We start from the raw sequence: 25000 nt of genomic DNA on the forward strand, positions 1-25000 counted from the left end.
TTATACAGCACATTTGTTGACTTATCAGTTTAATCTGACGCATAGCCAGTATCTGTGTTAGTTACCATTTGGTCCTAGGCACATGTCGATTAGAAACTAGGCCTGTTGTATGTGCATGTGTGTGTGTATGTGTGTGTGTGTGTGTGTGTAATACTATTAAGACCATCATAGTCAGGTTTGACTAGGACAGGTGGCATCAGAGGTAGTGGTACTTTCAATGTTATGGCTGCTATCACTGCAACTGCTCGTGGATGATGCTGTCTTCATTACTTCAAATATCTAAGAGTGTAGTCAGGGAGGGAGGGAGAGAGAGAGAGAGACCTACCATCAAGAGAGATACAGGTGATGACAATGGTCTGGCCGGTATAGTACGGCCCCAGCACCCCGTTCTTGGCTGGTCCTGTCTGGCGGTCCAGGATCTGCACACTCTTCGGCAACTCTGGTTGAGAGAGAATACACATCAGTACTTATGATGTTAACTGTGTGTGTGTGTGTGTGTGTGTGTGTGTGTGTGTAATAAGATCACAATAAACAGGTGATGTCACAATTTACAAGACAACCACTGTGAAAAAAAATAGTTAACTTCCAAGGGCATTAGTGATTCTCACATTATCAAAGACTTGTAAATGTAACAGAGTAGTAGAAGGCTTATAAGGTTGAGACATCATCTCACATACGATAGTACACCAAACGGGGAATAGAATGAAATTAGCTCTGAGGCACCCACACCATCGTATGTCCTCGGATCACGGTAAAACACCTAGCTCTGCTGGGTGCGCTCTGTGGGTTAGAGCGTCGTGTGATTTTTGCTCACCATGAGGCGGGCCAAAACGACATGGGTTCGAGTCCTCGGCTAGTCGCAGTATTATATATATATATATATATATATATATATATATATATATATATATATATATATATATATATATATATATATATATATTATTAACACACTGGCCGATTCCCACCAAGGCAGGGTGGCCCGAAAAAGAAAAACTTTCACCAACATTCACTTCATCACTGTCTTGCCAAAAGGGTGCTTTATACTACAGTTTTTAAACTGCAACATTAACACCCTTCCTTCAGAGTGCAGGCATTCTGTTTCGCTCCATTCTCTCTACATGTCTGAATCACTTCAACAACCCTTCCTAACTTCCAAACAACGAATTCTCTGCATTATATTCACACCACACATTGCCCTCAGACATGACATCTCCACTGCCTCCAGCCTTCTCCTCGCTGCAACATTCATCACCCATGCTTCACACCCAAATAAGAGCATTGGTAAAACTATACTCTCATACATTCCCCTCTTTGCCTCCAAGGACAAAGTTCTTTGTCTCCACAGACTCCTAAGTGCACCGCTAACCCTTTTCCCCTCATCAATTCTATGATTCACCTCATCTTTCATAGACCCATCCGCTGACACGTCCACTCCCAAATATCTGAATACATTCACCTCCTCCATACTCTCTCCCTCCAATCTGATATCCAATCTTTCGTCACCTAATTTTTTTATCCTCATAACCTTACTCTTTCCTGTATTCACTTTTAATTTTCTTCTTTTACATACCCTACCAAATTCATCCACCAACCTCTGCAACTTCTCTTCAGAATCTCCCAAGAGTACAGTGTCATCAGCAAAGAGCAACTGTGACAACTCCCACTTTATGTGTGATTCTTTATCTTTTAACTCCACGCCTCTTGCCAAGACCCTCGCATTTACTTCTCTTACAACCCCATCTATAAATATATTAAACAACCATGGTGACATCACACATCCTTGTCTAAGGCCTACTTTTACTGGGAAATAATCTCCCTCTTTCCTACATACTCTAACCTGAACCTCACCATCCTCGTGAAAACTCTTCACTGCTTTCAGTAACCTGCCTCCTATACCATACACCTGCAACATCTGCCACATTGCCCCCCTATCCACCCTGTCATACGCCTTTTCCAAATCCATAAATGCCACAAAAACCTCTTTAGCCTTCTCTAAATACTGTTCACTTATATGTTTCACTGTAAACACCTGGTCCACACACCCCCTACCTTTTCTAAAGCCTCCTTTTCCATCTATCCTATTTTCCGTCTTACTCTTAATTCTTTCAATAATAACTCTACCATACACTTTACCAGGTATACTCAACAGACTTATCCCCCTATAATTTTTGCACTCTCTTTTGTCCCCTTTGCCTTTATACAAAGGAACTATGCATGCTCTCTGCCAATCCCTAGGTACCTTACCCTCTTCCATACATTTATTAAATAATAGCACCAACCACTCCAAAACTATATCACCACCTGCTTTTAACATTTCTATCTTTATCCCATCAATCCCAGCTGCCTTACCCCCTTTCATTTTACCTACTGCCTCACGAACTTCCCCCACACTCACAACTGGCTCTTCCTCACTCCTACAAGATGTTATTCCTCATTGCCCTATAGACGAATTCACAGCTTCCCTATCTTCATCAACATTTAACAATTCCTCAAAATATTCCCTCCATCTTCCCAATACCTATAACTCTCCATTTAATAACTCTCCTCTCCTATTTTTAACTGACAAATCCATTTGTTCTCTAGACTTCCTTAACTTGTTAATCTCACTCCAAAACTTTTTCTTATTTTCAACAAAATTTGTTGATAACATCTCACCCACTCTCTCATTTGCTCTCTTTTTACATTGCTTCACCACTCTCTTAACCTCTCTCTTTTTCTCCATATACTCTTCCCTCCTTGCATCACTTCTACTTTGTAAAAACTTCTCATATGCTAACTTTTTCTCCCTTACTACTCTCTTTACATCATCATTCCACCAATTGCTCCTCTTCCCTTCCGCACCCACTTTCCTGTAACCACAAACTTCTGCTGAACACTCTAACACTACATTTTTAAACCTACCCCATACCTCTTCGACCCCATTGCCAATGCTTTCATTAGCCCATCTATCCTTCAATAGCTGTTTATATCTTACCCTAACTTCCTCCTCTTTTAGTTTATAAACCTTCACCTCTCTCCTCCCTGATGCTTCTATTCTCCTTGTATCCCAAATACCTTTTACTCTCAGTGTAGCTACAACTAAAAAGTGATCTGATATATCTGTGGCCCCTCTATAAACATGTACATCCTGAAGTCTACTCAACAGTCTTTTATCTACCAATATGTAATCCAACAAACTACTGTCATTACGCCCTACATCATATCTTGTATACTTACTAACCCTCTTTTTCTTAAAATATGTATTACCTATAACTAAACCCGTTTCTATACAAAGTTCAATCAAAGGGCTCCCATTATCATTTACACCTGGCACCCCAAACTTACCTACCACACCCTCTCTAAAAGTTTCTCCTACTTTAGCATTCAGGTCCCCTATCACAATTACTCTCTCACTTGGTTCAACGGTTCCTATACATTCACTTAACATCTCCCAAAATCTCTCTCTCTCTCCTCTACATTCCTCTCTTCTCCAGGTGCATACACGCTTATTATGAGCCACTTTTCGCATCCAACCTTTACTTTAATCCACATAATCCTTGAATTTACACATTCACATTCTCTTTTCTCCTTCCATAACTGATCCTTCAACATTATTGCTACCCCTTTCTTAGCTCTAACTCTCAGATACTCAAGATTTAATCCCATTTATTTCCCCCCACCGAAACTCCCTTGCCCCCTTCAGCTTTGTCTCGTTTAGGGCCAGGACATCCAACTTCTTTTCATTCATAACATCAGCAATCATCTGTTTCTTGTCATCTGCACTACATCCACGCACATTCAAGCATCCCAGTTTTATAAAGTTTTTCTTCTTCTCTTTTTTAGTAAGTGTCTACAGGAGAAGGGGTTACTAGCCCATTGCTCCCGGCATTTTAGTCGCCTCATACGACACGCATGGCTTAGGGAGGAAAGATTCTTTTCCACTTCCCCATGGACAATAGAAGAAATAAAGAAGAACAAGAGCTATTTAGAAAAAGGAGAAAAACCTAGATATATATATATATATATATATATATATATATATATATATATATATATATATATATATATATATATATGCATGTGCGTGTCTGAAGTGTGACCAAAGTGCAAGTAGGAGTAGCAAGATATCCCTGTTATCTAGCGTGTTTATGTGACAGAAAAAGACACCAGCAATCCTACCATATATATATATATATATATATATATATATATATATATATATATATATATATATATATATATATATATATATAGATATATATATATATATATATATAATATATATATATATATATAATATATATATATATATAATATATATATATATATATACATCACATGTTTAAAACACGTAAAACACTTAAAAAAAATTCATGGAATCAGGTTCTTAACTAACAAGCAGTTCCTCGCTTTAGTACGCTGCTGCAGTGAATAAAAAAGTATATGTATGAAAAATCATAAGCGACAGAGTTACTACTGTCAAGGCTTGGTTTTTTATTGTTGTTAAACTACTGTCCAGAACCTTGTCTTGGTACGGGTCTCGGGTAACGACCCGCCACGGGTGTGAAGCAACGACCTTTGACGATTTCCCGAAGTAGGTCAATAGTTGTAAATGGTGCAGCCTGGGGTTGCAAGGCCTCTAAGACGCGTGCAGTGCCACGCAGCTATCATTACTACCCACCAACATATCTGTTGCATCTCGAAGCCAAATGTGCCTTCACAGATCTGAAAAACATACGCCCGCGCGCGTGTACTTACCTAATTGTGGTTGCAGGGGTCGAGACTCAGCTCCAGCCCCCGCCTCTTCACTGATCGCTACTAGGTCCCCTCTCTCTGCTTCCTGAGCTTTGTCATACCTCGTCTTAAAGCTATGTATGGTTCCTGCCTCCACTACATCACTTGCTAGGCTATTCCACTTCCTGACGACTTTGTGGCTTAAGTAATACTTCCTAACATCCGTGTGACTCGTCTGAGTCGTCAGCTTCCAATTGTGACCCCTTGTTTCTGTGTTCCCTCTCTGGAACATCCTGTCTCTGTTCCACACTGTTACGGTCCCCTGCCAAACTAGCGGTTAAATATTTAACCTGCCGGCCGGCAGTACCACTGGGTACGTCATCAAATCTAATGTGGGGACTGCTGAGCCGGCTTTAGAAGCAGTACCTGAACACCTCACGGTACGCATCTAAGCAGTAGTTACCAGAACACCTAATGGTACACATCTACTGGTAGTAGAGAGTATTCTACTGGCTTCTACTGATTTTAGAAGAAGCGCTCACCGCAGCTCACTGAGTCTGTTGGCCTTAGTTATTTGACGGCCGCGTTCAGTGAACTTGCAACATAGTGTGTGCTGCACTGGACCACCTTGTTGTGTGTCAACTGGTCTTGAAGGCGGTAGAAAGTGCTCACCAGACCACCTTACGGTGTACTTCTACCGGCCTTGGAGAGTATTTAATTAAAGGACAGGTGATGTCTGCGGACTCGCTGCCTACGCTGGTCAACTGTGGGCCGGAGTCATCGGATGCTGTTGTAGTGGAACACTGAGAAGAAGAGGGTGTCGTGTGACACGGAGAGTAGGAGCGTCAGAGAAAAGGGTGTCAAGGGACACAGTTGAGATGGAGCGTCATTACACGGATAAGTGTCGTGTGAGACACAGGGAGCGTCACAACTCGGATAAGTGTCGTGTGACACGGAGCGTCATTAGGGTGTCGTGAGACACGGAGTTGACTGTAATTTATTATTGTAAATATGTTATTCATAATTATAGCATAGATATATATAGACACAGTAGTGTCTGAAAAGTGGTACCCTGTGTGTAGGGTTACGAATTATTATTTATTTTAAACTGCTAATAATATATTATTGTAACAAGTATGTATATTTTAAATACCTCTAGACCAAAGATTGTTTTTATATAATATTAAAGATTAATTTATTTTAATGTATATATATGTATCCCGAACTTTTATATTACTAACACTAACGTAAAACCCAATTAGTGTTTTTGTATATATACATTATTTTGTATGTTATGTCTCCCCTGACCCTCCTGTGTCGTCAGTATGTCGTTATCATGTCTCCCCTGACCCTCCTGTGTCGTCAGTATGTCGTTATCATGTCTCCCCTGACCCTCCTGTGTCGTCAGTATGTCGTTATCATGTCTCCCCTGACCCTCCTGTCCTCCAGTGTCGTCAGTCCTATTTCCCTCAACCTTTCTTCGTAGGACATTCCCCTGAGCTCCGGAACTAGCCTTGTTGCAAACCTTTGTACTTCCTTTTAATTTCTTGACGTGCTTGACCAGGTGTGGGTTCCAAACTGGTGCTGCATACTATAGTATGGGCCTAACGTATAGTGTCTTGATTCCTTACTAAGGTATCGGAACGCTATTCTCAAGTTTGTCAGGCGCCCATATGCTGCAGCCGTTATCTGGTTGTGTGCCTCCGGAGACGTGCTTGGTGTTATGGTCACCCCAAGATCTTTCTCAAGTGAGGTTTGCAGCCTTTGTCCACCTAGCTTATACTCTGTCTGCAGTCTTCTTTGCCCTTCCCCAATCTTCATGACTTTGCATTTGCAGTTTCTGGACCACGTGTCTAGCCTATCCAGGTGTCTCTGTAGTCTTGCCTGATCCTCATGAGATTTAATCCTTCTCATTAGCTTCATATCATCTGCGAACAGGGACACTTCCGAGTCTATCCCTTCCACCATGTTATTCACATGCATCAAAAATAGCACTGGTCCAAGGACTAACCCCTGTGGTACCCCGCTCGTCACAGGTGCCCACTGTGATACTTCATCACGTACCATGACCCGTTGTTGCCTCCGTCAGGTATTCTCTGATCCACTGCAGTGCCCTTCCTGTTATATGTGCCTGATCCTCCAGTTTCTGCACTAATCTCGTGTGTGTGTGTGTGTGTGTGTCTCATTACAAGTGAATCGAATAGGATTAGTTTTAAGCAGCAAGCTTTTCGTTTTAATGCTACACTGACTGATGTAAGTACGTAGTTCTTACACTGATGTAGGTAGGTAGATCTTACACTGATATTGTAGGTAGCTCTTGCACTGATGTTGTAGGTAGGTAGATCTTACACTGACATTGTAGGTAGGTAGATCTTACATTGACATTGTAGGCAGGTAGATCTTACACTGATATTGAAGGTAGGTAGATCTTACACTGGTATTGTATGTAGGTAGATCTTACACTGGTATTGTAGGTAGGTTGATCTTACACTGGTATTTTAGGTAGGTAGATCTTACACTGATAGTGTAGGTAGGCAGATCTTGCACTGACTGATATTGTAGGTAGGTAGATCTTACACTGATATTGAAGGTAGGTAGATCTTACACTGATATTGAAGGTAGGTAGATCTTGCACTGACTGATATTGTAGGTAGGTAGATCTTACACTGATATTGTAGGTAGGTAGATCTTACACTGATATTGAAGGTAGGTAGATCTTGCACTGACTGATATTGTAGGTAGGTAGATCTTACACTGATATTGTAGGTAGGTAGATCTTACACTGATATTGAAGGTAGGTAGATCTTACACTGATATTGTAGGTAGGTAGATCTTGCACTGACTGATATTGTAGGTAGGTAGATCTTACACTGATATTGTAGGTAGGTAGATCTTACACTGATATTGTAGGTAGGTAGATCTTTCACTGATATTGTAGGTAGGTAGATCTTTCACTGATATTGTAGGTAGGTATTGTCAACAATACACAGGTTACCGGCTGCCAGACCAACAAAGCCAGATAAACGAGACCAGAAAAGACCAAAAAAATCACACCAAGAAGGACAAAAAAAAAAAAAAACAGAAAAAACTACCCAAATTACACAAAAATGAAACAAACCAAATAAAATATAAACCACACAAATATTTTTTAAGCTAAACGAAAATTAAAAAAATTGAAGCTCGTTAGAAACGAGAATGAAAAATGGAGAATAAAAATTTTTTTTTTACTTTTTATGTAAAGTTTCTCTAGCATTTCCATGTTGCTTGGTAAAAAAAATTAAATTGGATATTAAAAAATCCATCTTGTGGGATTTAGAGATTACTGAGTTAATCCATGAATAATCCAGGCTGTAAGAAAATGCTATTTCATCTTGTAATATCAAAGGGAAGACACACATGTACGTGTGTGTGTGTCTGCGCACACATTCACATACACATGGGGCCAGGAGCTATGAATCGACCTGTGCAACCACATATAGGTAAGTATACAGACACGACAATGTTCGTCTGGATAATAGAAAACTTTCCGGGAACCTCAGCAAAGAATCATTCAAGACAGTATAAACAAGATAGGTCAAGCTCACCCTCGGGTACGCAGCGCCAGTGTGGAACCCACACCTGATCAAGCACGTCAAGAAACTGGAAAAAATGCAGAAGTTTGCAACGAGACTAGTCCCAGAGTTGAGGGTGATGAGCTGTGAGGAGAGATACTAGAAAGTAACCCCGTTGGCATTATAATAAGTAGTAGCAGTAATAGTAATACTAAGAGTAGATGAAGAATTATTGAATTATTATTATTAGTAGTAGTAGTATCAGCAACAGTGGTAGCACTTGCAGTAGTACTAGTAATTCTAACAGTAAGATCATAGTAATACTTGTAGTAGTAACACTAGTAGTAGTAGATGCGACAATCATGGATCACTTTGACTTCGTAAGTCACTCAACACTCGAAGTCATACAAACAATACACCACAAAAACCAGATCAGACACAATAAATGCAACGAACAGGTTAAAATATCCAACGTCACTTAACCCCATTAAATTCTTCACGTCACAGGAGAATCTCATGAAAGTATCCCGAGGTCCCTACAGGCACCTCAGTAATTATAAAATCCATGACGAATGCGGAAAAACCTAAACTGAGAGCATTCTACGAAAGAATAATAATAAAAAAAATACTTTGGCTGGAACAATACATTATCTGCCATAATTATTCCATAGTTTGCCACTTGTACTACTACTACCATCTTATTTTTATGTCTACCACTGCTGCACTACATGTACAGTACTACCACTTTCAATACGATTACTACTTCCGCTACCACTACCACTGTTATTGCTACTTCCCCTTCCATTACCATTACTTTTCCCCTTTCCCTCCTCCCTCCCATTATGCTCTGGATTTTTTCCTTCTCACTCCAGTGCGAGTTGTTAATGGTTGGTTAACAGCGCACCCAGCTCAAACATTGAAGTCCGTGGTTCGATCCCCGGTACGGGTGAAAACATTGGGGCGTATTTCCTTAAGACACCTGCTGTCCATGTTCACCTAGCAGTAAAACAGGTACCTGCGTGTTAACCGACGTGTATGGGTAACATCCTGAGGACAAAATTAACCTAATTTGCCCGAAATGCTCTGCATGACAAGGGGCTTTCTATATAGTATGTCACTGATATCACCTATGGTCTAACATTGTACATGTACTTATAGAAATAAACATCATTATTAAATCGAATCCAACCGTCATACCTTTTAATCTAAGTGCGGGTCATACTGCGAAAATCTTAAAAATGTTTTAGAAGTCAGTGGGATGTCACTAGATACACAGAGGGAGGACAGGAGCGCCTGTCACTAAGTAGATATGGGTGATATGTGTGTGTGATCCTCAGTCGACAGACTCATCAAAGTGACAATTCTTGGTGGGGGAAGAGGACTAGACACCCACGTCCTGCCGGACACTATATAACTGGTGACAGTCAATTATCAGTCTACCCACCACTGCCCAAGAACTTATCTGTAGACATGGCTCTTGAAGTCACTCTAAGGCAAAGGTCTACTGTAGAGTGGGTTCGCTACAGTAGTCTTTGCCTCGGCATCCACCTGTTCTTGGGCGGACAAGAATAACTCCAAATCATCGTGTTGAGAGGCGAGCTAGCCACCCGTGGACCTTCTGTACCACAAGGTGGACACAAGCATACTGGGTTAGGACAATAACAAACTCACTGGAAATCTGAATTCACAGAATAAGATTAGAAGATAGAAGAACTAAGAGTGACATAACGATGTATAAAATAGTCAAAGGAACCGATAGTGGGAAGGCTGCTTGAGTGGCGGGAAGCAAGTTCACTAGGGCACAGCTGGAGATTTAAAAAAACAAACAGGTTTTAAGTCTCAGGGATGTTAGGAAATATTTCCTCAGTCTCAGACGTCAGGAAAAGGAATGTCCTGAACAGCGAAGTGGTAGAAGATATACACGGCTTCAAGAACAGGTATGATGAGGTTTACGACGCCAGGAAAGAATAAACCTCACTAGTGGCCATTTTGAGAGGTAGGGTCAGGAGCTAAGATTCGACCCCTGCAATCACAAACAAATATAAATCGGCGAGTACGTACGCGCGCGCACACACACACACACACACACACACACACACACACACACACACACACACACACACACACACACACACACACACACACACAGGTGGGTGGTGAAGCACAGGCATAGTTATTTCCTAATACATCAATCAGGAAGTGTTTGGAGACGGCAAATCCTGTCAAACTTCTCGTAGTTCTTTCACAAAGTACCAACAGTAAGGCAGGAGAAACGGACGGGTGGACTACATATCCTTGGCCTAAGACCTTGGAAAACACACTAACAAGAGACTAAGAACCTTATGGGAACAACACTGTCTGGGAAAAGATTTAAGAATGAGTGTTACAAGCGGGGTTCCACAGGGAACTGGCACCGCTACTATTTCTGGCATATTTCGATATAATACCGTGTTTGAAGATATAAAATTACTGAGAATAAATAATTCTCACGACATAAGGTTATAAATGATCCTGCACAAGTTTTGGGGTTGGTCAGACAAGCAACTGCTGGGATTCAATCATACCCACCATATAAGGTTAGGAAAATTGGGAAATGGGAAAGCCGGAATATGTCATACTCGGAACACAGAGGCTACAGATCTCGCTCGAAGTAGATACAGAAGTAATCACAGCGTCTATATCAGAAAACACACACTAACACAACCAACTCTGCAGTGAATTCTAATTTAGCAAATCCAAAATTAGCTTTCGGGAAGCTCAACATAGACTTGTTTATGACCCTTTAGGGTTGCATAAAGTTCGTAGTTGACTACATCTGGCAGGATCTGATGAAATAACTTTGTACAGGCCTGGTGCTCCAGGTGTGGGGAGTGACCGTCTACCTTCGGCTAGGCGCCCATACTTATCGGGAGTCTGGCAGTGTGGATAAAGTACAGTGTACTCTGATGCAGAGTTTGCAGAGATAATGTTATATATATATATATATATATATATATATATATATATATATATATATATATATATATATATATATATATATAAGATCACAGTAAACAGGTGATTTTAAAATATGCAAAACAACCACTGTGAAATAGTGAAATTCCAAGCGCTTTCGTGACTACTCACATTGTCAAGGAACTATGAAAGTAATACAGCAAAGGAAGGCAATAGAAGGGCTTAGACTACACCTCACAGTCAACCCCCACAACAAAGAAACACCTGACGCGGGACAATACCGGACTCATAAGAAAAGAGGAACACTGCAGTAGGTCCGCTGGTCCAACTAGACAGGTCCTCACGACATCCCACTAACAAATTATTCTACCCAAGAAATAAGGTTTATTATTTGTCCAATGTATTATTAAACTCTAACCAAATTTTATTAATTATAAATGAATCTAATTTATATAAACCTAGGGAAATATTCATATTATTTTCAAAACTGCTTTTTATGAAACAAGATTCAATTATATTTCTGTCAACCATGGACTTGCTTGATACAACTTTCTCAACTTTTTGAAAATCAATTGGATGGTTAAAATCTCTCACATGAATAAATAGAGCATTGGAATCTTGTCCAGTTTTAATGCTATATTTTTGCTGTTTTAATCTAAGTTCGAGACTTTTACGAGTTTGACCGTAATACACTATCGCAAAATTATATATATATATATATATATATATATATATATATATATATATATATATATATATATATATATATATATATATATATATATATATATATATACACACAAAACATTAATGTCTCTGCTGACGATTTATTAAAATGATGAATTAAATTTAATGTTCGAGTTTGTAGGTGAAAAATATAAAGTTTCTATTCACATGATGATTAATGGAGGGAAGGAGAGAGGGAGGGATGAGGGAGGGAATACTGGAAGGGGAAAAGATGGAGGGAGAAGTATATTACCACTATCACTACTACCAACCACCACCAATTCCCCCACCAACCATCACTACCACCACCAACCACCACTACCACCAACCACCACTTCCAACAACAACTACAGCCACAAACCACCCATGCCACTGGAGTTTACCTGGAGAGAGTTCCGGGGGTCAACGCCCCCGCGGCCAGGTCTGTGATCAGGCCTCCTGGTGGATCAGAGCCTGATCAACCAGGCTGTTACTGCTGGCTGCACGCAATCCAACGTACGAGCCACAGCCCGGCTGGTCAGGTACCGACTTTAGGTGCTTGTCCAGTGCCTGCTTGAAGACAGTCAGGGGTCTATTGGTAATCCCCCTTATGTATGCTGGGAGGCAGTTGAACAGTCTCGGGCCCCTAACACTTATTGTATTGTCTCTTAACGTGCTAGTGACACCCCTGCTCTTCATTGGGGGGATGTTGCATTGTCTGCCAAGTCTTTTGCTTTCGTTGTGAGTGATTTTCGTGTGCAAGTTCGGTACTAGTCCCTCTAGGATTTTCCAGGTGTATATAATCAGGTATCTCTCCCGCCTGCGTTCCAGGGAGTACAGGTTCAGGAACTTCAAGCGCTCCCATTAATTGAGGTATTTTATCTCCGTTATGCGCGCCGTGAAGGTTCTCTGTACATTTTCTAGGTCAGCAATTTCACCTGTCTTGAAAAGTGCTGTTAGTGTGCAGCAATATTCCAGCCTAGATAGAACAAGCGACCTGAAGAGTGTCATCATGGGCTTGGCATCCCTAGTTTTGAAGGTTTTCATTATCCATCCTGTCATTTTTCTAGCAGATGCGATTGATACAATGTTATGGTCCTTGAAGGTGAGATCCTCCAACATGATCACTCCCAGGTCTTTAACGTTGGTTTTTCGCTCTATTTTGTGGCCGGAATTTGTTTTGTACTCTAATGAAGTTTTAATTTCCTCATGTTTACCATATCTGAGTAATTGAAATTTCTCATCGTTGAACTTCATATTGTTTTCTGCAGCCCACTGAAAGATTTGGTTGATGTCTGCCTGAAGCTTTGCAGTGTCTGCAATGGAAGACACTGTCATGCAGATTCGGGTGTCATCTGCAAAGGAAGACACGGTGCTGTGGCTGACATCCTTGTCTGTCAGATATGAGGATGAGAAACAAGATGGGAGCGAGTACTGTGCCTTGTGGAACAGAGCTTTTCACCGTAGCCGCCTCAGACTTTACTCTATTGACTACTACTCTGTGTTCTGTTTGTGAGGAAATTATAGATCCATCTACTGACTTTTCCTGTTATTCCTTTAGCACGTATTTTGTGCGCTATTACGCCATGGTCACACTTGTCGAAGGCTTTTGCAAAGTCTGTATATATTACATCTGCATTGTTGTCTTCTAGTGCATTTAGGACCTTGTCGTAGTGATCCAGTAGCTGAGACAGACAGGAGCGACCTGCTCTAAACCCATGTTGCCCTGGGTTGTGTAATTGATGGGTGGCGATTTTGCTTCTTAGGACCCTTTCAAAGATTTTTACGAAATGGGATGTTAGTGCTATCGGTCTGTAGTTCTTTGCTATTGCTTTACTGCCACCTTTGTGGAGTGGGACTAGGTTGTTTTTAGTAACTGTGGGACGACCCCCGTGTCCATGCTCCCTCTCCATAGGATGGTAAAAGCTCGTGATAGGGGCTTCTTGCAGTTCTTGATGAACACGGAGTTCCATGAGTTTGGCCCTGGGGCAGAGTGCATGGGCATGTCATTTATCGCCTGTTCGAAGTCATTTGGCGTCAGGATAATATCAGATAGGCTTGTGTTAACCAAATTCTGTGGCTCTCTCATAAAAAAAATAATTTTGATCTTCGACTCTCAGTCTGGAGCGGCTTGCTAAAAACTGAGTTATATTGGGACCTGAGTAGCTCACTCATTTCCTTGCTGTCATCTGTGTAGGACCCATCTTGTTTAAGTAGGGGTCCAATACTGGATGTTGTTCTCGACTTTGATTTGGCATAAGAAAAGAAATACTTAGGGTTTCTTTCTATTTCATTTATGGCTTTTAGTTCTTCCCGCAATTCCTGACTCCTGTAAGATTCCTTTAGCTTAAGTTCGATGTTTGCTATTTCTCTGACCAGTGACTCGCTACGCATTTCAGATATATTGGCCTCTTTTAGCCGCTCTGTTCTTTTCCGTCGCCTGTAAAGGAAGCACCTGTCTCTTTCTATTTTACATCTACTCCTCCTTTTTCTTAAAGGAATAAGCCTTGAGCATACATCGAGTGCCACCGAGTTAATCTGTTCTAGGCATAAGTTGGGGTCTGTGTTGCTTAGTCTATCTTCCCAGCTTATATCGGTTAGGACTTGGTTTTCTTGGTCCCACTTTATGTTCTTGTTATTGAAGTTGAATTTGGTGAAGGCTCCCTTGTGACTAATCTCATTTTGTCGGTCTGGGGCTCCGCGCGTACATAGCTGAACCTCGATTATGTTGTGATCTGAGAATATTGTTTTTGACATGGTGACATTTCGTATCAGATCATCATTGTTAGTGAAGATGAGGTCTAGTGTATTCTCCAGTCTAGTAGCTCTATTATTTGCTGGTTTAAGTTGAATTTTGTGCATAGATTTAAAAGCTCGTGTGTGTGAGAGTTCTCGTCAGAGCTGCCTCCTGGTGTTATCACTGGCAGATTTTCCAGACAGTGGTAAATTTTTAACAGCTGTTCCTGGAATTGCTGGGACGTTGCATCCGGAGGCTTGTAGACTACCACAATGACTAGGTTTTGGTTCTCGATCTTTACTGCTAAAACTTCCACTACATCATTTGAGGCATTAAGCAGTTCTGTGCAAATAAATGACTCTGCTACATACAGGCCAACCTCCCCCCCCTTTGCCTGTTCACTCTGTCACATCTGTATAGGTTGTAACCTGGGATCCATATTTCGTTGTCCAAATGATCCTTTATGTGGGTCTCTGTGAAAGCCGCGAACATTGCATTTGCCTCTGCAAGCAGTCCACGGATGAAAGGTATTTTGTTGTTCGTTGCTGGCTTTAGACCCTGTATATTTGCAAAGAAGAATGTTATCGGACTGGTGGTATTGGTGGTACTGGGGGGGGGGGACTTTTTTTTCCGGCACTAGTATCTGTATCTGTTGGTTTGGAATGGAGGTCATCGACTGTGGTTCCACTTCAGAAATGACGATTTGGCGTACGATTTCTGCCATTTCCTGCCAGTTTTTTTTTCCTTCCTGGCACTAAAAAACCTCTCCCTCTTGAGTGGCTGTGGCTACCCAGGTTTTCCCATGTTTTTTCCCATGCCTGGCAATTTAAGTTATAGCACAGTCTTTCCTGTACTGAATAGGGACACATTTCAGGGTGAAAAAGCTTACAGGAAGGGAGTTTGCATTTTCCTGTTGTCATATGGGCACGGCATTTTCTAGGGTGGTCATAGTTGCACGTCCAATCTGTTTTTTCCAGATTTCCCATGCCTACAGATACCAAGTGCTTAGTATGTGCACAGGCTTGGTTTCCGTTTGCCTTGGGTTTCTGTTACTGTATTCCCTGTTGGTGCATGTTTACCTGTCTCATTCCTATCCTCACTAGTACTAACAATGGAGCTCTCACCAGATGTTTTTAGTAATATATCCTCACTATTGCTAGTGGAGTCCCCCTGTTTGCTATCTCCTGTGGTATTACTAGTTTGTAATATTGGTTTATCTTGTCCTTGACTACACTTGTTTCCCCACTACAGCTCCTGTCTCCCTCGAGGTCATTTATATGCATTCCCTCATGCGTACATTTACTGACTACCTAAACAGCACCTCCATCCTCACCATTACTGTCTCCCAGGACAGCACCTCCAGCTTCACCATTACTGTCTCCCAGGACAGCACCTCCATCCTCACCATTTCTGTCTCCCAGGACAGCACCTCCAGCTTCACCATTTCTGTCACCCAGGACATCACCTCCATCCTCACCATTACTGTCACCCAGGACATCACCTCCATCCTCACCATTACTGTCACCCAGGACATCACCTCCAGCCTTACAGTTTCTGACTACATGGCCAGCACCAAGGGCGATACCATCCAGCCCAGACTTTTTATTTTCCCATCTGTTATAGAATGCTTCCAGGTTTTCTATGAAGGCAGCTTTGATGTTATCCTTTTTTAATACCCTTGTGATTTTAGTCCACAGATTGATCTCATTTGGGCATACCCAAAAACACTTCCCTGTTTTAATACTGCTTGTAGATAGTTCTTGGATATCTGCACAAGGGACGTGACACCAGTTTTCACAAAAATGGCAAGTTATCCATGTGGAAGCCCGTTTGTTTGATTTACTGTAGACTACACAGAGCTTCATAATGTGATTTGAATGGTTGATTTCTTATAGTTCTACTAGCAACCCCTTGAATATTCTACTAATAACCTCATTAAAGTGAAGATATGGCTATTTGTATTTCTATTTCTAACTGTACCTGTATATTAGGACAGCTTACCGGTGTACGTTCCTGTTTTATATTTATTGTTTGTGTTTGATAAGGGCGCCTAAAACCCCGTCTGTTTACAGTCTGCTTTATTGTCTAACGAATCCGTTTGAAACCCGTCAAGGGTTCGGACCAGTCAAGGGTTCGGAACCAGTCGGATCTGACCACCACCACCAACTACCACTACCACCAACCACCACTTCCACCAGCGACCACCAACAACAACCACCACCACCACCAGCCACCGCTACTATCATCAACAACCACTGTCATTACCATCAACAATCACCACCATCAACAACCACTACCATTACCATCAACAACCACCACCATCAACAACCACTTCCACCACCAACCAAAACTACCACCACCAACAACCACCGCCACTACAATCATCAACAACCACCATCACTACTATCAACAACCACCACCACCATACACATGCAAGATTACAGGTACATCTTGCTACTACTTACACTTAGGTCACACTACACATACATGTACAAGCATATATATACACACCCCTCTGGGTTTTCTTCTATTTTCTTACTAGTTCTTGTTCTTGTTTATTTCCTCTTACCTCCATGGGGAAGTGGAACAGAATTCTTCCTCCGTAAGTCATGCGTGTTGTAAGAGGTGACTAAAATGCCGGGAGCAAGGGGCTAGTAACCCCTTCTCCTGTATATATTACTAAATGTAAAAGGAGAAACTTTCGTTTTTCCTTTTGGGCCACCCCGCCTCGGTGGGATACGGCCGGTGTACTTAATTTCAGTAATATACCCAGACATACTTCCTAAGGTACTTAATTTTAGTAAATATACCCAGATATACTTCCTGCCGCCGCCAGTGGTAGTACCGTTGGTGGTATAGTTGGTGGTTGTGGTTGGCGGTAGTGGTTAGTGGTAGTGGCTGGTGGTAGTGGCGACTGTTCTTAGCAATGGTGGCTGGTGATGGTAGTTGTGGTGATGATAGTTGTGATGATGGGAGCTGGTGGTTGGTGGTGTTAGGGGCGGAGGCTAGACGCTGTAGTGGTGGTGGTAGTGGTGGTGGTAGTGGTGGTGGTAGTGGTAGTGGTGGCTAGAGGTGATAATGATGATGCGGCAGTGGTAATAGTGGCTAGAGGTGATAGTGGTGATGGGGTAGCGGTGGCTAGAGGTGGTAGCGGTGATGTGGCAGTGGTAGTGGGTGCTAGAAGTAGTAGTAGTGATGGGGTAGTGGTAGTGGGTGCTAGAAGTAGTAGTAGTGATGGGGTAGTGGTAGTGGTGGTCACATCAACCACTCAAGGTCAGTGTTACTCTCTCCTAAGTCACATCAACCACTCATGGTCAAAGGTTCCTGAAATCCAAAATTGTCTTCTATTGATGCTTTTAAATAACTCTTGAAATCGTAGTAACACAACGGCAAACAAATCAGGGAAGCTGTCGGGGGAGATTTGAACGCATGGCGAGTCAGTTTTAGGACTCATTTGCCATGGGTTCTAACCTCTATCCGTTCAGTGGTTTGTTCTTAAATGTGTGGGTGGCAATGGTTCGATCTGAGAACTTGCCTAGTATGGTCCAGTAGGCCTGCTGCAGTGCTCCTCCTCCTCACATTTCTCACGTTTGTTATAAAACTGAGCACAGGACACCTGCCCCTGCCAGTGGTTGCATGAACCTCACCCCAGGAACAATACACAAATAACCCGCACATATAAAGGAGTTTACGTCGTTTTCGGTTCTACTTGAACCATTTACAAAGTCACACTAACACAGGGACAGGGACGGGACAGAGAGAGGAAGAAAAAGAAGTAGTGGTGTTTGTAATAAGGTTGGTAATAGTAGTAGTAGTAGTAGTAGTAGTAGTAGCAGTAGTAGTAATAGTAGTAGTAATAGTAGTAGTAATAGTAGTAGTAGTAGTAACAGTAGTAGTAATAGTAGTAGTAATAGTAGTAGTAGTAACAGTAGTAGTAGTAACAGTAGTAGTAGTAACAGTAATAGTAGTAGTAACAGTAGTAGTAGTAGTAACAGTAGTAGTAGTAATAGTAGTGGTGGTAGTAGAAAGAAGGGAGAATAGTATTTTCTGATGCGGGTCTTAAGTCATATGATGACCCTCCACTGGAGCATTTCGTCATGTCCGAGGCCTTCCACCGGCTTACTTGTCCACCAGTATAAAAATTATAGCTATGATTATAACCATTAGATAACTACTACAGAGTCTCACGCCATAGTCACGGTACACCAGAGCTAAAAAAAAAAAAATTCACGCCTGTCAGCTAAGTTTTTCTCAAGTCAGATGCAAAATCTTGAAGAAACATGAGGCTGTCACTTCAAGGTATCCCCCCTCCCTCCCCCCCTCCGCGTTACTTGATAATCATGATCATGATAGTGACAATGATACCGAAGACGATCATGTTTATGTCAACACCCACGATAATGACACTGATAGCAAAAAAAAAAAAATTGATTTTGGAATTATTCTTTCAGATCCTGTCTGGAGTAACACCTGGCAAGGGAATTAGAGCGTGAGTATACTAGGAGACCAGAAGACTAGGAGACCAGAAGACTAGGAGACCAGAAGACTAGGAGACCAGAGGACTAGGAGGCCAGAAGACTAGGAGACCAGAAGACTAGGAGACCAGAAGACTAGGAGACCAGAGGACTAGGAGACCAGAAGACTAGGAGACCAGAGGACTAGGAGGCCAGAAGACTAGCAGGCCAGAAGACTGGTCCTCTGGCCTCGTAGTCTTCTGACTTCTTCTGACCTCCTAGTATATTGTCCTCCTAGTCTTCTGACCTCCGAGTCTTCTGATTAGGGGAACCAGAAGATTGGGAGACTAGAGTGCCAGGGGTCAGGGATCAGAATGCCAGGGGTCAGGTATCAGAATGCCAGGGGTCAGAGATCAGACTGAGAGCGGTCAGGGATCAGAGAATCAGGGGTAAGGGGATCAGAGTGCTAGGAGTCAGGGGATCAGTGCCAGGGGTCAGAGTGCCAGGGGGTCAAGGGATCAGAGTACAAGAGGTCAGAGTGCCAGGGGTCGGAGTGCCAGGGGACCGGAGTGCCAAGGGTCACGAATCAGAGTGCTAGGGGTCAGGGGACCTGAGTGCCCTCTCTCTCTCCTTCCTCGGATTAAAATTCGAAGATCAAAATCCAATTTTAGCGTCAACAAGGTATACAGACTCATGGTCCAAGGAACTTATACTCCTCCCTTTCCTCGCATCAAACCTGATTGCCTCACTTTCCGGGTTCAAGGGTTTATTTATCTCTGAGTGTTAGAAACACATTAGTTCAGATAATAAACTCTCTTGGTTCACTGCTAAAAAAAAATCTTTAATAAAACTGTTTTGTGGCTATATTCCACATTTTTTTTTTTTTGGTTTAAGGCTAAAATACCGTAGAAAATAAACCTTTCACTGATTTATTCTAGGCAACAGTTAGGTTTATCGTCAGAAAACACTGAAAAAATAAACCTTTCAGCACAGTTAGTTTTTAAGTGTCTAGTACACTATTAGTACTATTATTACTAGTATTATTACTACTACTACTACTATTATTACTACTACTATTATTACTACTACTACTATTACTACTACTACTTTTATCAATACTGCTACTTTGACTATCATTACTACTGCTACTACAGTTACTGTCACAAATTTTTCTCCCACTACCACAACTACCACCACTACCACCATTGCCTTCCTCCCCCGCTCAACCTACCTATTTCCCGAACTTCTTGACTTTCCTTCCCCCAGTGTGACTTGACAATGGTCCAGGAGGTACCAAAACGTCAGCACGCACGCTTCCTCTAAGTGCTGGCTGACAGTAAGTCAGGAGTCTTCAGATTACTTACAATACCATAATAACCACAACCGTCCGCTAATCTGATGGTCCACTGCCAAACACTGAATAATATAACTTGTTAAATAATGTAACCTAGTTAAATAATGTAACTGTTAACTCTCAAGTTGGTTCCAGGAATGGAACATTGATGATTGATTACGTTATTTAGGTTAAATTCTACCGTTAGAAAATCTCAGCGTTGTGTTAAGAGGCACGTAACTTCCCCCATCTGCTAACAACATGTTAAGAGGCACGTAACTTCCCCCGTCTTCTAGCAACATGTTAAGAGGCACGTAACTTCCTCCGTCTTCTAACAAGATGTTAAGAGGCACGTAACTTCGCCCGTCTTCTAACAAGATGTTAAGAGGCACGTAACTTCGCCCGTCTTCTAACAACATGTTAAGAGGCACGTAACTTCGCCCGTCTTCTAACAACATGCTAAGAGGCACGTAACTTCGCCCGTCTTCTAACAACATGTTAAGAGGCACGTAACTTCCCCCGTCTTCTAACAACATGTTAAGAGGCACGTAACTTCGCCCGTCTTCTAACAACATGTTAAGAGGCACGTAACTTTCCCCGTCTTCTAACAACATGTTAAGAGGCACGTAACTTCGCCCGTCTTCTAACAACATGTTAAGAGGCACGTAACTTCCTCCATCTTCTAACAACATGTTAAGAGGCCCGTCTTCTAACAACATGTTAAGAGGCACGTAACTTCGCCCGTCTTCTAACAACATGTTAAGAGGCACGTAACTTTCCCCGTCTTCTAACAACATGTTAAGAGGCACGTAACTTCGCCCGTCTTCTAACAACATGTTAAGAGGCACGTAACTTCCCCCGTCTTCTAACAACATGTTAAGAGGCACGTAACTTCGCCCGTCTTCTAACAACATGTTAAGAGGCACGTAACTTCGCCCGTCTTCTAACAACATGTTAAGAGGCACGTAACTTCGCCCGTCTTCTAACAACATGTTAAGAGGCACGTAACTTCGCCCGTCTTCTAACAACATGTTAAGAGGCACGTAACTTCGCCCGTCTTCTAACAACATGTTAAGAGGCACGTAACTTCGCCCGTCTTCTAACAACATGTTAAGAGGCACGTAACTTCGCCCATGTCTTCTAACAACATGTTAAGAGGCACGTAACTTCCTCCGTCCCGTCTTCTAACAACATGTTAAGAGGCACGTAACTTCGCCCGTCTTCTAACAACATGTTAAGAGGCACGTAACTTCGCCCGTCTTCTAACAACATGTTAAGAGGCACGTAACTTCGCCCGTCTTCTAACAACATGTTAAGAGGCACGTAACTTCGCCCGTCTTCTAACAACATGTTAAGAGGCACGTAACTTCCCCCGTCTTCTAACAACATGTTAAGAGGCACGTAACTTCCCCCGTCTTCTAACAACATGTTAAGAGGCACGTAACTTCGCCCGTCTTCTAACAACATGTTAAGAGGCACGTAACTTCCCCCGTCTTCTAACAACATGTTAAGAGGCACGTAACTTCGCCCGTCTTCTAACAACATGTTAAGAGGCACGTAACTTCGCCCGTCTTCTAACAACATGTTAAGAGGCACGTAACTTCGCCCGTCTTCTAACAACATGTTAAGAGGCACGTAACTTCGCCCGTCTTCTAACAACATGTTAAGAGGCACGTAACTTCCTCCGTCTTCTAACATGTTAAGAGGCACGTAACTTCGCCCGTCTTCTAACAACATGTTAAGAGGCACGTAACTTCGCCCGTCTTCTAACAACATGTTAAGAGGCACGTAACTTCGCCCGTCTTCTAACAACATGTTAAGAGGCACGTAACTTCCTCCGTCTTCTAACAACATGTTAAGAGGCACGTAACTTCGCCCGTCTTCTAACAACATGTTAAGAGGCACGTAACTTCCTCCGTCTTCTAACAACATGTTAAGAGGCACGTAACTTTCCCCGTCTTCTAACAACATGTTAAGAGGCACGTAACTTCGCCCGTCTTCTAACATGTTAAGAGGCACGTAACTTCGCCCGTCTTCTAACAACATGTTAAGAGGCACGTAACTTTCCCCGTCTTCTAACAACATGTTAAGAGGCACGTAACTTCGCCCGTCTTCTAACAACATGTTAAGAGGCACGTAACTTCGCCCGTCTTCTAACAACATGTTAAGAGGCACGTAACTTTCCCCGTCTTCTAACAACATGTTAAGAGGCACGTAACATCGTTAAGAGGCACGTAACTTCGCCCGTCTTCTAACAACATGTTAAGAGGCACGTAACTTCGCCCGTCTTCTAACAACATGTTAAGAGGCACGTAACATTCCCCGTCTTCTAACAACATGTTAAGAGGCACGTAACTTCCCCCGTCTTCTAACAACATGTTAAGAGGCACGTAACTTCGCCCGTCTTCTAACAACATGTTAAGAGGCACGTAACTTCGCCCGTCTTCTAACAACATGTTAAGAGGCACGTAACTTCCCCCGTCTTCTAACAACATGTTAAGAGGCACGTAACTTCCTCCGTCTTCTAACAACATGTTAAGAGGCACGTAACTTTCCCCGTCTTCTAACAACATGTTAAGAGGCACGTAACTTCCCCCGTCTTCTAACAACATGTTAAGAGGCACGTAACTTCCCCCGTCTTCTAACAACATGTTAAGAGGCACGTAACTTTCCCCGTCTTCTAACAACATGTCACGTTTCCCCCGTAACAACATGTTAAGAGGCACGTAACTTCCCCGTCTTCTAACAACATGTTAAGAGGCACGTAACTTCCTCCGTCTTCTAACAACATGTTAAGAGGCACGTAACTTCCTCCGTCTTCTAACAACATGTTAAGAGGCACGTAACTTCCCCGTCCGTCTTCTAACAACATGTTAAGAGGCACGTAACTTTCCCCGTCTTCTAACAACATGTTAAGAGGCACGTAACATCCTCCATCTTCTAACAACATGTTAAGAGGCACGTAACTTCGCCCGTCTTCTAACAACATGTTAAGAGGCACGTAACTTCGCCCGTCTTCTAACAACATGTTAAGAGGCACGTAACTTCCTCCGTCTTCTAACAACATGTTAAGAGGCACGTAACTTCCTCCGTCTTCTAACAACATGTTAAGAGGCACGTAACTTTCCCCGTCTTCTAACAACATGTTAAGAGGCACGTAACTTCCTCCGTCTTCTAACAACATGTTAAGAGGCACGTAACTTTCCCCGTCTTCTAACAACATGTTAAGAGGCACGTAACTTCCTCCGTCTTCTAACAACATGTTAAGAGGCACGTAACTTTCCCCGTCTTCTAACAACATGTTAAGAGGCACGTAACTTCCTCCGTCTTCTAACAACATGTTAAGAGGCACGTAACTTCCTCCGTCTTCTAACAACATGTTAAGAGGCACGTAACTTCCTCCGTCTTCTAACAACATGTTAAGAGGCACGTAACTTTCCCCGTCTTCTAACAACATGTTAAGAGGCACGTAACTTCCTCCGTCTTCTAACAACATGTTAAGAGGCACGTAACTTCCTCCGTCTTCTAACAACATGTTAAGAGGCACGTAACTTCCTCCGTCTTCTAACAACATGTTAAGAGGCACGTAACTTTCCCCGTCTTCTAACAACATGTTAAGAGGCACGTAACTTCCTCCGTCTTCTAACAACATGTTAAGAGGCACGTAACTTCCTCCGTCTTCTAACAACATGTTAAGAGGCACGTAACTTCCTCCGTCTTCTAACAACATGTTAAGAGGCACGTAACTTCCTCCGTCTTCTAACAACATGTTAAGAGGCACGTAACTTCCTCCGTCTTCTAACAACATGTTAAGAGGCACGTAACTTCCTCCGTCTTCTAACAACATGTTAAGAGGCACGTAACTTCCTCCGTCTTCTAACAACATGTTAAGAGGCACGTAACTTCCTCCGTCTTCTAACAACATGTTAAGAGGCACGTAACTTCCTCCGTCTTCTAACAACATGTTAAGAGGCACGTAACTTCGCCCGTCTTCTAACAACATGTTAAGAGGCACGTAACTTCCTCCGTCTTCTAACAACATGTTAAGAGGCACGTAACTTCGCCCGTCTTCTAACAACATGTTAAGAGGCAGGTAACTTCCCCCGTCTTCTAACATCATGTTAAGAGGCACGTAACTTCCTCCGTCTTCTAACAACATGTTAAGAGGCACGTAACTTCCTCCGTCTTCTAACAACATGTTAAGAGGCACGTAACTTCCTCCGTCTTCTAACAACATGTTAAGAGGCACGTAACTTCCTCCATCTTCTAACAACATGTTAAGAGGCACGTAACTTTCCCCGTCTTCTAACAACATGTTAAGAGGCACGTAACTTCGCCCGTCTTCTAACAACATGTTAAGAGGCACGTAACTTCCCCAGTCTTCTAACAACATGTTAAGAGGCACGTAACTTCCCCCGTCTTCTAACAACATGTTAAGAGGCACGTAACTTCCCCCGTCTTCTAACAACATGTTAAGAGGCACGTAACTTCCTCCGTCTTCTAACAACATGTTAAGAGGCACGTAACTTCCTCCGTCTTCTAACAACAT

General features: G+C 42.3%; 1 protein-coding gene across 1 annotated transcript in view; it reads right to left on the bottom strand.

The window, feature by feature from the left end:
• Nucleotides 1-25000, bottom strand: part of LOC128697404 (uncharacterized) — a 924312-nt gene that overhangs the window by 418903 nt on the left and 480409 nt on the right. The window contains exon 4 of the mRNA XM_070094201.1: nt 326-439. Within this exon, the coding sequence (XP_069950302.1) occupies nt 326-439 (114 nt within the window). The remainder of the gene's footprint in view (nt 1-325; nt 440-25000) is intronic.

This window comes from Cherax quadricarinatus, chromosome 44, assembly GCF_038502225.1.
Source record: "Cherax quadricarinatus isolate ZL_2023a chromosome 44, ASM3850222v1, whole genome shotgun sequence".
In the NCBI taxonomy this organism is placed as follows: Eukaryota; Metazoa; Arthropoda; class Malacostraca; order Decapoda; family Parastacidae; genus Cherax; species Cherax quadricarinatus.